This window comes from Ochlerotatus camptorhynchus, unplaced genomic scaffold (assembly GCF_037179485.1).
Source record: "Ochlerotatus camptorhynchus isolate MF236.1 unplaced genomic scaffold, CSIRO-AGI_Acam_v1.1 ptg000494l, whole genome shotgun sequence".
Taxonomy (NCBI): Eukaryota; Metazoa; Arthropoda; class Insecta; order Diptera; family Culicidae; genus Ochlerotatus; species Ochlerotatus camptorhynchus.
The window spans coordinates 221,929-235,917 of record NW_027040979.1 but is presented as its reverse complement, the minus strand read 5'-3'; the positions used below and the strand labels follow the sequence as shown (position 1 = coordinate 235,917).

The following is a 13,989-nucleotide window of genomic DNA, read 5'->3' as shown; positions in this document are numbered from 1 at the left end:
TTTTGCAAAATGTAATGAATAGGGAAGAGCGCTACTTGCTCGTAATCGCCCACTTCCGTTCTATCAAGCAGAAATCATCAATAATATCAATGATTTCACCATGCACAAAACAATATTACGTTTGTTCCGATCAATTAGTTCATAAGCCACAATATGAAGCCTATTACAGCTCATTGTTCTCAAAACAAAAGAAGTGCTCCTAGCGAATCCACTTTTTCTACCATCATCCGTAGGACAAAGAAAATCTAATGGCATTTCAATGCGTCAGGACGGAATTGAAACTCGTAGGACGAATTTAGAATTAAGAAGTAGTGTATGATTTTTAATAATATCTCAACATTGTTTGACTGTTTGTCAAATCCAACGGTACGTATGGAAAGGTGAATAAATTTAGAAGTTATTTTTGATGAAAACATTTCATGTTTTGTTCAAACCCTTTCAAAAAAGAGAGGTAAAGTGTGAGATGTGCTTAGTAGGACGGAAATTAGATCAAAAACCCTGTTTAGTTTCAGCAACCCTGATCCTGATTCATCAACAATTTTTGATCACGAAGTGTTAAGAATCGTACTACACAGCAAAAAAATAATTTTGATATCACATCAAAGTGGATGCACTACAATCATGTCGAAAATTTCATGTAATTTTTATGACCACATAAATAAACAAATGCAGTAAAAGCAGCGTAATGTCAGTTCATGCATTGTATTAATGATAATTATGTCCTTTTTAGCAAGTAATATTACACCATATTTTCGACATGATTGTAGTGCATCCACTTTGACGTGATATCAAAATTATTTTTTTGCTGTGTACAGTCATACCTCGATATAAAGCAACGTTACGTTATATCGAGTTACGTTATATCGAAGCAAAAAAAAAATTATTTTTTTAAATCGAAAATTGTTTATTGTAACCCAAAGATGACCCAATTTTTTTCTAGTCATCTAACAGGCTTACAAAACCTTTCTTATATAATTTTCTTACAATTTTATTAGATAAGTTCCCAAAGCTTACATGAAAGATATGAAAATGAAAAAAAAAGTACTAGAGTCTGTGCCTAGGGGCACGAACGGAAGGTTGATGTAGGACCGCGATTTGTCTTTTTTGTGCTTAGTTCTTTTCGTTGTTTAAAATCTATATCCTTAAAACACTTTAAATATTTCAAATGATGCCGTTTGTGTGAACATGGAATCGATATTAACAGTGAATGAACTGCGGCACCGGTGGTTTAGTGGTAAACGTGATTGCCTCTCATCCCAAAAGGCCTGGGCTTCAATCCCAGTCGGTGCCTGTGGGGTATTTCTGAGGCATAAAATCTCTGATCACGACGCCGTTGGGAAGTAAAGTCGTTGGTCCCCGGTCCATGAGTTGATGGGTCAATAGGGTAGGGTCCAGGTGTGGGAGCTGGCTCCCTGGCGTCGGTAGCACTGGTATTCAGTACGGAAAACAAGATCGACGGAAAATAAATGAAGGAAAAAAAAGTAAATCAACTTTTTAGTACAACCGCTGCATTTTTTTAATATTACCGATGAGTTTTCTAGCGGTGTTTCATAGCCTAGTCAGTAAAGGCACGGTATTACCAAGCCAGAGGCGGTGGGTTCGATTCCCGGTCCGGTCGAGGGAATCTTTCGGGTTGAAAATTTTCTCGACTTCCCTGGGCATAGAGTATTATTGTGCTTGCCACACAATATACAAATTCATGCATTGGTAATGCATTGAGGCGAATCTAGGAACCTAATGAAACGTGCCACACACTGTTAGTGTTAGTTTGTGATGCCCGTGCGAGAGAATATAGATTCATCAACCGTTCGCGATTCTGTTTAGTACGCGACATATTCATATTTTATTTGTTAAATTTCTTAATTGTTCAATTGTTCTATTTTCACTATTTGTACTATACAAACATAAAAAAAATTACAAGGGACAGCCCTATGGGGTTGTACGCAATGGTGACGTAGGACTACGTGGTCTTATATGAAAAATGTTATTTGTTAACTGCAGAAGGAGATTTTTAACAAATTTATGGTGGTCCAGAAAAGGACCGTTTTGTCGTGATGATTGAGTAATGCTGAGCTACTATTAGGGTGTTCAACACTGATGAAGCTGACGAGCTGTATGTTGTTTGGAACGAGGTTGACGCACTTGGTATAGATGGCCGCGCAACTGAATCCAATCAGTAGCGGTGCGGCGTCTTCCTCTTTCTTCGGTGAATCCAGGGCTCTTGTGGGCAGCCTTGATAGCTAGCTCCTTGCGGGGAGCCTTTCATTATGTACTGGAAAACGCCACGCGCCGAACGCACTGCTGCTAATGACGATCGGACACCACCATTCATTACGCACGGTGATTGAGTAAACACCGTTCGGCGAAACAGAAGGGAATTCGATTTTTAAATCTGTGTTAAGGAATGCACTTTTTGCAGGCATGATAATTTTGATCGCCATCGCAACAGTTGCACATTCGTTCAATTTTCAATAGTGACCTTTTGTAAATTGATAGTCTTATTCTTATTTGTAAAAATATTTCCAATCGATTGGCGTTTACGAATTAAAATCCATCATCTCTGGATGAAAATCAAATCACTTTCATGCCGCGACCAACTTTGGTTTTTGTAATTGTGGGTTGTCTTAAAAATACATGGAATGTTAGATTGAAACTTATGGGAACTGATATCCAATTAATGACCAAGAGAAATGTCCAGAAAAAACTATTTAAAAAAATTATGGTAGTCCTGAAAAGGAACGTTTTGTCGTAATGGTTGAGTAATGCTGAGCTACTATTAGGGTGTTCAATACAGATAAAGCTGGCGAGCTGTATGTTGTTTGGAACGAGGGCGATGCACTTGGAATATATGGCCCACTGTGGCGCACGACGCGCAACTGAATCCGATCAGTAGCGTCGCGGTTTCGTCCTCTTTCTTCGTAGAATCGAAGGCTGAATCGAGAGCATGCAGCTAGCTGCATGCCAGCAGGCTTTCATTATGTACTGGAGAACGCCAAGCACCGAAAGCACTGCTGCTGCTGCTGATGACGACCCAACACCACCACTCACCACACGCAATGATTGAATAAACACCGTTTGGCAAGACCGGAGTGAAATCAACTTTTAAATCTGTGTTAGGAAAAGCGCTCTTCGCAGGCAATCGATGATAATTTAAATTATGATAGCAACAGTTGCACATTCGTGCAATTTTCAATAGTGACCTATTGACAATTGATAAAGCGTTAATTTTAACAGATTTGTAGATGCCTTTCCAATCGATTGGCTTGTTTAGAATTAAAATCCATCCGATATGGACAGAGTTATAACTGTTCAAAATCTTTCATAATTTTGTTACATGTTCCATTTTGGGTTTTCACAATAGAGATCACAGACAAAATTACTGGATGTTTTCTCCGTCGAATGAAATATTTCCCAGTATGTATTGGTTTATTTCTCCATTTATAAACTTTCCGTGACATGCCTCCCATGCCTGAAATAATGAAAATCTGAGAGAGAGGAGACAGCTTTGCTATCGATCACGCAAACGTCATCGAGATCCAGTCATGAACTGTCACTGCAAACTAGGCCGAACATTTGAAATGGGGCTATCATCCTGTTGAAAACAACTTTTTTCGTGCGGGCCCAGGCTTGCCTCCGCAAACCAACAACACGATTGGGTAGGGGAGAAAAAAAAGAAGACAAAGAAAACAAACCATCCGTCATTGAGCTGGCTTCTCTCTCTAGGATAAAAATGATGTTTATTCAAGAAGTCGGCTATGGCGTATTCAGCCCCAACCTAGATACCAGCAGAGGCCTTCCTAAGCCTACATCGATCTTTTCGGCTAAGGCAGCTGCCATCTTCTCAGCCGTTACGGAGTCCAGTTTTTCCTGGAAGGCCATCATTACCGATTCGGCCAGTGTGCTGAAGGCCCTTGAGAGTCCGAAGAACCGACACCCGTTGGTGCAAGCAATCAGAATGGCTTCGAACAGTAACGCCGTATATGTCTGGGTTCCCAGCCACTGCAATATCAGTGGACGCGAGGCTGCGGACAAGCTGGCAGCGATCGGCAGATATAAAACCCCAGTGGAAACGGAAGTCCCTGCAGCGGATTTAAAAATTTGGATCAAAACGATTCGGCATGGGACAAGGAATGGGCTAATACCCGAGACCGTTTCTTATGCAATATAAAAGGAGATACAAAATGCTGGTCCGACACCAAAAACTGGAAGGACCAGAGAGTACTGTCCAGATTACACTGCGGCTACACCACATTCTCACACTATCTCGGATCCCGTGATGGATTCCACAAACAATGTATGGGGTGCTCAACCAAAATGTTAGTTTAGCATCTCATAATAAATTGCCCTGCACTTAAAAACCTCCGAGACCAATGCGGTATCGGTCTCAGCATCAGAGACGCATTATCCAATGACCCAGACATGGAAAGATAACTTCTCGACTTCCTTAAAGACACAGGCTATTATCAATATACGTAGAACCCCGCAACGAACAATGACACGACAACGGACGAACGACGGCACTTGGACAACACCAGCTCTCTAAATGACATGTCAAATGGAAGAACAACGATGAGAACCCCGCAGGCTACGGACATTGACTCTCTCTCTCGGAAATTAACCACAACTTCGTTCACCTTCCTTACTGTTAAAACAATCGACACAGAACTCTGAGATACTTAAACTCTGTAACAAACACTATGTAATTTATTTATTTTCTCTCTCCGGGACCCCCTCAGGAGCCCCAATCCTTCAAAGAGACAAACCAGTTACAGGCTGAAAGTCTCTATAATAAAGCAAAATAAAAATGTTTATTCAACCCAGCGTAACATGAAAAATTTAATAATACTATGTATAAAATAATTTAAAATGAATTTGTAACGTTAATAATTGATTGTGGGTTAATATTTTTCAATTTTTAGACTAAAAAAAAAGTTACGTTATATCGAGGTGGAAGTTACGTTATATCGAGTTACGTTATATCGAGTTACGTTATATCGAGTTACGTTATATCGAGGTTGCTTTATATCGAGGTATGACTGTAATAAGCTTCTAGATTGCTCTTTAGATTGTCGATATTTTACACATTCCTGTAAAATCTCGTAAAGATTTACCCAGTCTATGATTTAACTACGTTTTCAAGAATATGAGTGAACTAATCTCAACTTTAAGTTTACCTCATTTTTCGTATAATCATAATTTATCTTTTTATTAATTGCTTTTAACGTATACGGCTTAAATGGATGCATTCCCAATTACAATTAAGTTCTATTCGTTAAAAGCAGGTCATTTTTGCTCGAACATGACTTTTACAGACATTTCAAATTTCACATTGTACATTATACAGTTTACAGACATTTCTGAAATTTTCAGACATTTTTTGCAGCCTTCTGAAAAAAAAATCTGGCATCTCTGCCTTGGAGCTCGACAAATTTTCAAGATTATTGAACGTGTAAAATCATTAAAAGTTGTTGTTTAGATTTCCTACTCCCTTTTTTCTACACCCATTATCGAATATAAAAATAAACAAATCAATGCTGGCCTGCGTTATTTGGAATGTTCAGCTATACAGCAAAACTTGACGTTTGATCGCAAGAGCTGATCCATTTTCCTACCCTAATACTTGTTCAATGGAGGCCCGTATTCCAAAATCCAACCCGTTTGACCCCAAAAGCGATCAATCAATCAATTCGATTCCAATTTCCGGTGCCCAACATCCTTCTGAGTTGCCCTTCAATTCAAATCGGCAGAAAGAGGTCACCAAAATCGTCCCCCACAGATGATGGGGCAAAGCGTAGAAAATCAAATGACCGATTTTTGCCCACACTCCGACGCAGTACAATCCAATAAATGTCACAATCTATAAGGATAACTTTCGCACTCGTCTCGCCTGTATTGTATGGGTAGGTTAGGAGATACTCACTGATTCAGATGATCCAACAATTCATTCTCCTCTCGAATTCGCTCCTCGGTCAGATTGCTTATCTGCAAAACTTCCTCGGTGATGCTAGGGACGGTTTTTCCCCTTTGCAGTGGTTGCTCATCACTTATTCTATTATCGTAGTATTTATTTATCTTATCTTCGGTGAAAATACTCTCACCCCGCTTGGCTCTCCGGTATCTCCTGCCTCCCTGACTGCTGCTGCTACTGATGTAAGAAAGTAGTTTGTCTCGTAGTTTATTGTCTATTAATTTTCCTTCCCCGTCCACATGTTGCTGCTGCTGATGCTGATGCTGGGGCCAACTTTGGCTTCTTCTACTACTGCTTATACTACTCGTACTGATACTGCTGCTTTTGCTTCTACTGCTGCCACTGGAGTCTGCCCCGGGAGGCGATATGGATGATGATAATTGATGATTATTAGTACTCGCCAGGCCTGCGAAATAAAGGGTGGAAAAGAGGAAAATATAGTCCATTGTAAGGAAGAAGAGGGGAAGATTATGAAAATTTATGCATGACCGGATGGAATTTTTCCATGGCACCCGGGGAACAGGGCTATTTGTAATTTATTGCAAGACTTCCCGGCGCTTACCGTTTGATCTGACGTGAATATTCGAGCCGATGAATTAAATTACTCACGATATGGATCAATAAATATCCCTCTGCTTCTCCCTCTTTCTCTCGAGTTGCCGCTTAATCTTCAATAACCATCTCTCCCTCAAGTCACCTTAATCAACAAATAACACGAAGCAAGTCGTACCCTTTTTCTCGTTGCTGCGGACGCGCGCTATTAATTTCTGCCACGCAAAATAATAGAAGCGTCTCCGAACGGGTCTTATCTCGACCAAAACATCCCCCCATGCCATGCGTTGGTGGGTTGGTTGGGTCGCTCGGCATTCAACCATTTCTGCCATAACACGCCAAATTACTTCACCCGAAATTAGATTTTCAACGAGCATTATTCTGCCCTTCGTTACACACCTTAGCTTGGTTTGGCGCTCAGCTGAGCCACCACAAGACGTGAGCGATACATTTGGGACTAGAAGGTGTGCGGTGCGAAGAAACAATGACCAGCCGGTGTTGGTTGCAAAGCGTGATCCCAAAACATTTTTGGATTTGGAATGTTGTTATATAATCAGGTAAATCGAACTGGCTGGGTGAGGGTGAAGCTAGGGGAATTTAAATGCGAACGGATGAAGACATGAGAGAAAAGGTTAGCTTTAAGATTACGTCTAAACTGCAAGCATTGTGGAAAACCAGGAAATGTCAGGATTTTGTTTTCAGTAGAAAACTTGAACGAGTTTGGAAAACTTTTTGTAAATGATGAGTACTATAATAAATCGTCACGCATAATATTTAGATTTTTTTAATTAGCGTCCTGAGAAATATATTGTATGGACGACCCCTTCATCAGATGTTCCTGTAACCTTTGAGCACTTTTTTTCGTTTTGACCTGAAAATCGTCCTCAGAATGGCCAATCCATTTTAAGATTTCCGGTGTTTTACCAACTATGACACAAATCTGCTCAAAATATGCTCATAAGTTTTCAAAAATAAACATCGCTTTTACAAAACTCCAAACTGTTTTTATTCGGCACCCTTTCCATTTGAACTGCGTGTTATCCGAAATCAGCTACATTATGCAGTGCGTATGTTTCGTTCCATCAGCCGGAAAAATCTGATCAAATTGGAGCTGAAAGACTAAAGAATCGTTTGCATACATGGGCTAGAAGGCGAGAACATCCAGTGAAATTAACGTTTCAGTTTAGATTGCCGAAAACAGACACTGGTTGGCGAATCAGTTATTTACTCTATGTAGCTAAATTTTTTGGAAAAGCAAAGTGAGTTATTTCTGAATTATATTCAATATACAGAAGCTAATAAATTATTTGAAAAAATTACAAACATTAGTGCTTCAAATTACCAACAATATTTTCTTTGGAAGGATCTTTGTTTCTTTTTCTTGCAAGCTTTTAGCGCTTCTATAGTGAGCATTTTGCCAGCTCTCTTTGTGCCGGTACTACTTTGTGTTCCAGATGTACTTCCACAGTTATTAATTGAAAGCTTTCTACACCAACCAATGACATGCACAATGATACTCTATACTTTATGCGCCACCTCCGGCTTGGGAATACAGCACCTTTACTAACTAGGCCATTTGAGGCCTCTGGATGAATCATAATCTTGTGGAAATTGAGACATCTGCATTGAAAACCATCCATAACAGCATTCTTCTAAAACAATCCATTTAGCTGCACTTCTGTTTAATTAAGAACAATCTCGTTCTATTTCCTCCCTCACGATGGCTCCCACCGTGGTCGATGTTTGACTATGGCACCCTTAAACAAACGACCGCTCCTAACCAGGTGTAAATGAGAACTCCCCGAAAACAATCTCGCACTCGCAAGCAAGCATTTCGTGTGAAAGCAACGAAGTTGTGACGGTACACAAAAAGCCACACACTCTGACACCAATGGATGGAAAACCGGGGCAAGAACTGCCACCATACCAGGAAAGAAAACAAATTAGAAACGTCGTAAATTTGTAAAGCAGGAAAATCCATTTCAGAGAGAATAATTTATGTGATCCTTGGGTTGCATTATGGTTTGCTGCCACATCACCGTGGGTTCGGTGACCGAAAACGCTCAACAAAATGGAATTTCCACCAATCAAAGCAATTTATCGATTAACTCTTCATTCAACCCCGCTTTTCCGGGAATAAAAAAACTTTCCTAAAAGTCGACTCAGCTCAGGATTTTCCATTGAACTTAAACTTAACCGGGGATAAGTTTTCGATAAAGCAACAAAGTGCCTTTCAGCCCATCCCTTTCGTTTGCGGCAGAGAATGATCCAAACTTTAAAAAGGGAAGTGAAAGAAAGTGAAATGGAAGTGATTCAACATCAGTTTGCTCTCTGCTGGCAGCTTGGGCTGGAAACAAAGAAAGGATTTTCCTATTGCGCTCTGCTTTTCAGAGAAACGCATCTGTTATGTGTTTAGGTGGAAACAGATTCTTCTAATTTTTAATGCAGTAAGTAAGCCCCAGAAAAGTAAAATAACAGTCTGGTCGGACTCAACCTGTGTTCTCCACTGGATTCGTTCTTCTCCAGGAACGTGGACCACTTTCGTGGCGAACAGGGTCGCCAAAATGCAAGTGATGACAAAGGGAAACAATTGGAGACATGTTTCGAAAAGCACCAATCCCGCTGACCTAATTTCACGCGGAATCGCTCCGAAAGATATTCTCGAGAACGACTTATGGTGGCATGGGCCCACCTGGTTAGAGGATCCTCCCGAAGAATGGCCGAAAGGAGCTGGAAACCCACCAGAAGAAGAGTTAGAACGACGAAGCAATGTGGTAGTTTGCGCTTCGTCGATGGAAGGAGAATTCGTTTCGGATTACTTAGTAAAGTTCTCATCGTTTACTAGACTAATTCGCACAACAACTTACTGGCTACGCTTCATGGACAACATACGGTGTCCAGAAGAACAAAGACGGACAGGATTTCTATTCGCTAGAGAGCTTAACCTAGCCGATTGTGCGATCATCCGGAAGGTGCAAGCGGAATCATTCTCGGAGGAGATCAAGCATCTGTCATCAGGCTCTCCCGTTCGTCGAAATTCGCCCTTGCGATGGTTTAACTCTCGAATCGATGAAAACGGTATCCTGCGAGTTGGTGGTAGACTAGCGCACTCCGAGGAATCGCAACAGACGAAACACCCGATGGTTTTACCGGCTAGACATCCATTCACGGAATTAGTTTCACGCCTTTATCACCATAAACATCTTCACGCTGGGCCCCAACTATTAGCAACTTTTTGGCAGCAATTTATCGATTCCTTTCCCGAAAAAATCCTTCTGCATTTTGATGAAACAAAAGGGGGGGGGGGGGGAAGAAGTAAGTCCAGTTTCTCCTACATTACATGATGACATTTCAATCGCCTTCGACCAAGCTTAGATGCAATGATCCAACATAGTCAAGCGGGAAATCAGGTGAATGCTACTTATATTCTATTTCAGAAAATGATTTTTAATTAAGCTTTTTAAATCTGGAATCTCAATTACTGAATGAACTATCCATATTAAATGTTGTGCTAAACTTCCGACAGGAGAAAGAACCCCAAAGTAATCCAGCGATCAGTTTTTAATGAAGTTTCTGAAGATCAATTTATTGACATTACCAAAATGTACGTACCAAGCGGCAGTTTCTCCCTCGGGAAAATTTTCAAAGCACTCAACCCCAACCGCAAACGCTTAGATAACGGATAGCTAGAATAAATTTCAAAGGTGATTTCAGAATAAATCCACTTGCACTGTAAATCTTTCATCCTATTCACACCATAAAGAACCATAAAGGAACAAGTGCACATAGTTTGCACTTTAAATCGCTTTAAAAAGTGTTCGGGATCGGACGGGAGAGGGTTGCGAATTTCTGTCGCAACGGAAAGCGGAAGAGACGATTCCAATTGCTTCCTGCGGGGGGATGTTTTATCAGCACATTTGGACTCGGTAGGGTCGGCTGGGTATCGCGGGAGGTGGCATTTGAGCTCACACATTTAGAAGGAAATATGTTTGTTACCGTGCACAGTTCGCACCACTTTCATCTTTTGTGTGAAAGTATTTACACTGAATATGGTAACCGGTTGTATATTCGAGCACTGTGCTATGGCAAAAAGTATAATGTCGTATGTATTTCAATGCCTGTTGGGTTGGTTGACTGGATGTTGATACGGATTAGGCACGACATTGGATTCTTGTGAATAGAACTTTTTATTCAAAGGTACCGCGCCAGGAAGGATTTTTTCAAAAGGAAATGAAATTCTTCAGCAGTTGTTTAGATCAAAAGTTTCCTCATCAAACCGGGTACGTATGCTTATCCGTTACTGTCAGTCAATCGGTGAGCAGACGACGATAGCAGCGCTGTCAAGTTTTTCAACATGCTTTGAATAATTCTTCGTACCAAACTCAGATAAGAGACATGTGAAGCTGAATGACTTTTTGTGAAGCGGATTTGTCGCAAAAACTTTTCCATGCTGTTTTTCTCGTGTCTGGTAAATATGATAATGGTTTCGTTGGAGTTACTGTGATAAAGACATCAAATGATTGCAAGGTTCAAAATAAGTTAATCAGATAAAATAATCCAAATATTTCAAGGCGTATGCTGAAACAACTTTTCGAAACAACCTTACGAGATTTTAAATGTTCATTGACGACAAGAAACCTTCGTTCGTATAGACACTGATGGGTAGAGTTTCGATTTACAAGTGAGTGATTTGTTCGACATCGTTCCCAAATGTATACTCAATTTAGGAATTTGATTTTTTTTTTCCTTGATTTGTTTTCCGTTGATCTTTTTTTCCGTACTGAGTACCAATGCTACCGACGCCAGGGAGACAGCTCCCACTCCTGGACCCTACCTATCGACGCATCAACTCATGAACCGGGCACCAACAGCTTTACTGACTTCCCTTAGGCGTCATCAGAGATGTTATGCCTCAGAACATCCCGGCGGCGCCGACTGGGATTGAACCCAGGCCTGCTGGGGTGAGAAGTAATCACGCTTACCACTATACCACCGGCGCCGCTTAGGACATTTAGACGTTAAGAATTAAAGATAGTATACTTATATCTCAAAACATCGCTATTCATTTTAAAGCAAATATTGGGGAAGTTGCTTTAATGTTGGCCTATGGATCTAAGATTGGGCCCATCACTAAAAATCTGCTATTAATCAATTTTATCAAGTCATCAGGACGATACTTATGGATATTTTTGGTCGCTATTGAAAATTTAGTCGATTACTGAATTTATGTATGGGCCAAAATTAGGGACATTTAGGCTGACATTACAACCATTTCCCCTATCTGATTCCAATATATTATAAGTTGCGAGTATTAGTACAAGACACTGGAGAAGTCTGCTAAGTGTAGACGAAATACATGAATTTGTAAAGAATCTGCTATTAAGGTAATGAAATTAAATGAAAATTATATCTTTCTTTATAACAACCCTTTGAAGTAGAATTGGAGTTTTCTTTAAATATTTGCCATTTTTAAGTTGTTATTTTTTGCATTTTAGCGTTTTGGCATTTTGGAGAAATTTCCTAATTTATACTTATCAATGCCATTTTGTGTGTGGGATTCCGACAATCATGCAGCTCTTTCGAATTTCAAAGCCATTTTGGTGTTATTACAACTTAAGGTTTCAGTACGGGTGGGTCCATTGGCGTAGTTACTGGGGATGCACAGGGGGCCCGGCCCCCTGCAGAATTATCTAGCCCCCTCTCCCAGAACTTTTGGTACTTTTTTTTTATTCACTGGTATTTTGTTAAGCTTGTCAAGTTCGATGTTACTAATCTTTTGTTTAAAGTCCTTAATGTTGACAACTTTTCTTACGTTTTGGACTAGAAGAAACAATTTTGATGGCATAATAAGACGTCTACATACTCTACAAATTGGTTATGAACCCGGGGATTTTTCTTTAACTTCTGGGAACTTCGTAAAACTTCAAGGGCGTCCAATAAGTTCAGGAAACATCGTAGAAATTGAGAAACTTATTATAAATTTTGGGATCTTTATAGATCTACAGAAAAGTTCGTAGAAACAAAGAACTTTTTAAAATTTCTGAAAACTGCGTAGAAGTGGAAAATTTATTTGAATTTGAGAAGCTTCGCAGAAACAAAGGGAACATTATTTTATTTCAGAGAAGCTCATTATTGATCGGCAACTTCTATATAATTTCAGGGCACTTTTTTGAAGCGTCATGTTCTTGGAATAGTTGTGGAAATTACTTACAAATGTAAGAAAATTCGTTCGTGGAACTTCGCGGAAAATCATCGAGAAACGTAGATGAATAGCAAACTTTGTAGAAGTTTTGCAAATTTCGTAGCATTTTGATGAGCTGGGTAAAACTTCATATAATTGTAAGGAATTTTGAAAAGTTCAGGGAATTTTGTAGAATGTTTAAAGATAGTTCAATAAACTTCTAGGAACTTCAGGCATCCTCGCTTCAGTATAGGGAACTTCGTTGCAGTTTGTCAGAGATCTTAATTCGAAAAAGCTTCATGAACTTCTTGGGGGTTTTGAGAACTTCGTTATATTTCATGGAACTTTCCAGATGTTCAAAAATATTTGTAGATGATAGGCGCCTTTCCAGAAGTGCAAAGATGTTCAAAGATCTTCGTAGTTAGTTAATTAGTTAGTTATCTTTATTAAGGATACTTTCAACCGAACGCTGTTTCATCTCTGGGTAGAATTAAGAGAGCTTGACAAAATATGGAATTTGGAATAAATTCAGGGAACTTCGTAGAAGTTGAGGGAATTTAGTAAATTTTAGATGTTCAGAAAACGATGCATAAGCTACAGGATATTCTTTCAGATATCCTTCCTAAACAGCAGAAAATATTCAAAAGATATCCATATAAACAAATATATTAGTAAAGTTCTATGGACATTTTTCCAAGACTTTGAAACTCTTAGCTGTTGGACCCCGGGAGATTCTGCACCGTCCCAGAAGCCTATCGCCTTAGCCTATCGGAAGCCACTGGGGTGGGCACCAAAGGCCTCTTTTGTTCCCAGGTCCCAGGATTTGTCGGCTTTCCTAATTAACGCATTGGAATCCGGCCATCCGGCTGTTCCATTCCACCGTCGTGACAGTTGGGTAGCAGTGGCTGGATGGCGATGACCGGATGGCGATGACCGGATGGCGATGGCCGTATGACCATGGCCGGATGGCAATGGCCGGATGGCGATGGCCGGATGGCGATGGCCGGGTGGCGGTGGCCGGATGGCGGTGGCCAGATGACCATGGCCGGATGGCGATGGCCGGATGGTGATGGCCGGATGGCGATGGCCGGATGGCGATGGCCGGATGGCGATGGCCGGATGGCGATGGCCGGATGGCGATGGCCGGATGGCGATGGCCGGATGGCGATGGCCGGATGGCGATGGCCGGATGGCGATGGCCGGATGGCGATGGCCGGATGGCGATGGCCGGATGGCGATGGCCGGATGGCGATGGCCGGATGGCGATGGCTGGATGGTGATGGCCGGA

At 40.7% G+C, this 13,989-nt stretch overlaps 1 protein-coding gene across 1 annotated transcript in view; it reads right to left on the bottom strand.

The window, feature by feature from the left end:
* LOC135712599 (uncharacterized) overlaps window positions 1–13,744 on the bottom strand; it is a 99,803-nt gene extending 86,059 nt beyond the window's left edge. Inside the window, exons 1-2 of the mRNA XM_065235550.1 lie at window positions 13,546–13,744; window positions 5,921–6,374 (exon numbers count right to left, since the gene is read on the bottom strand). Of these exons, the coding sequence (XP_065091622.1) occupies window positions 5,921–6,374; window positions 13,546–13,744 (653 nt within the window). The remainder of the gene's footprint in view (window positions 1–5,920; window positions 6,375–13,545) is intronic.
* Between the last annotated feature and the right edge of the window lie 245 nt (window positions 13,745–13,989).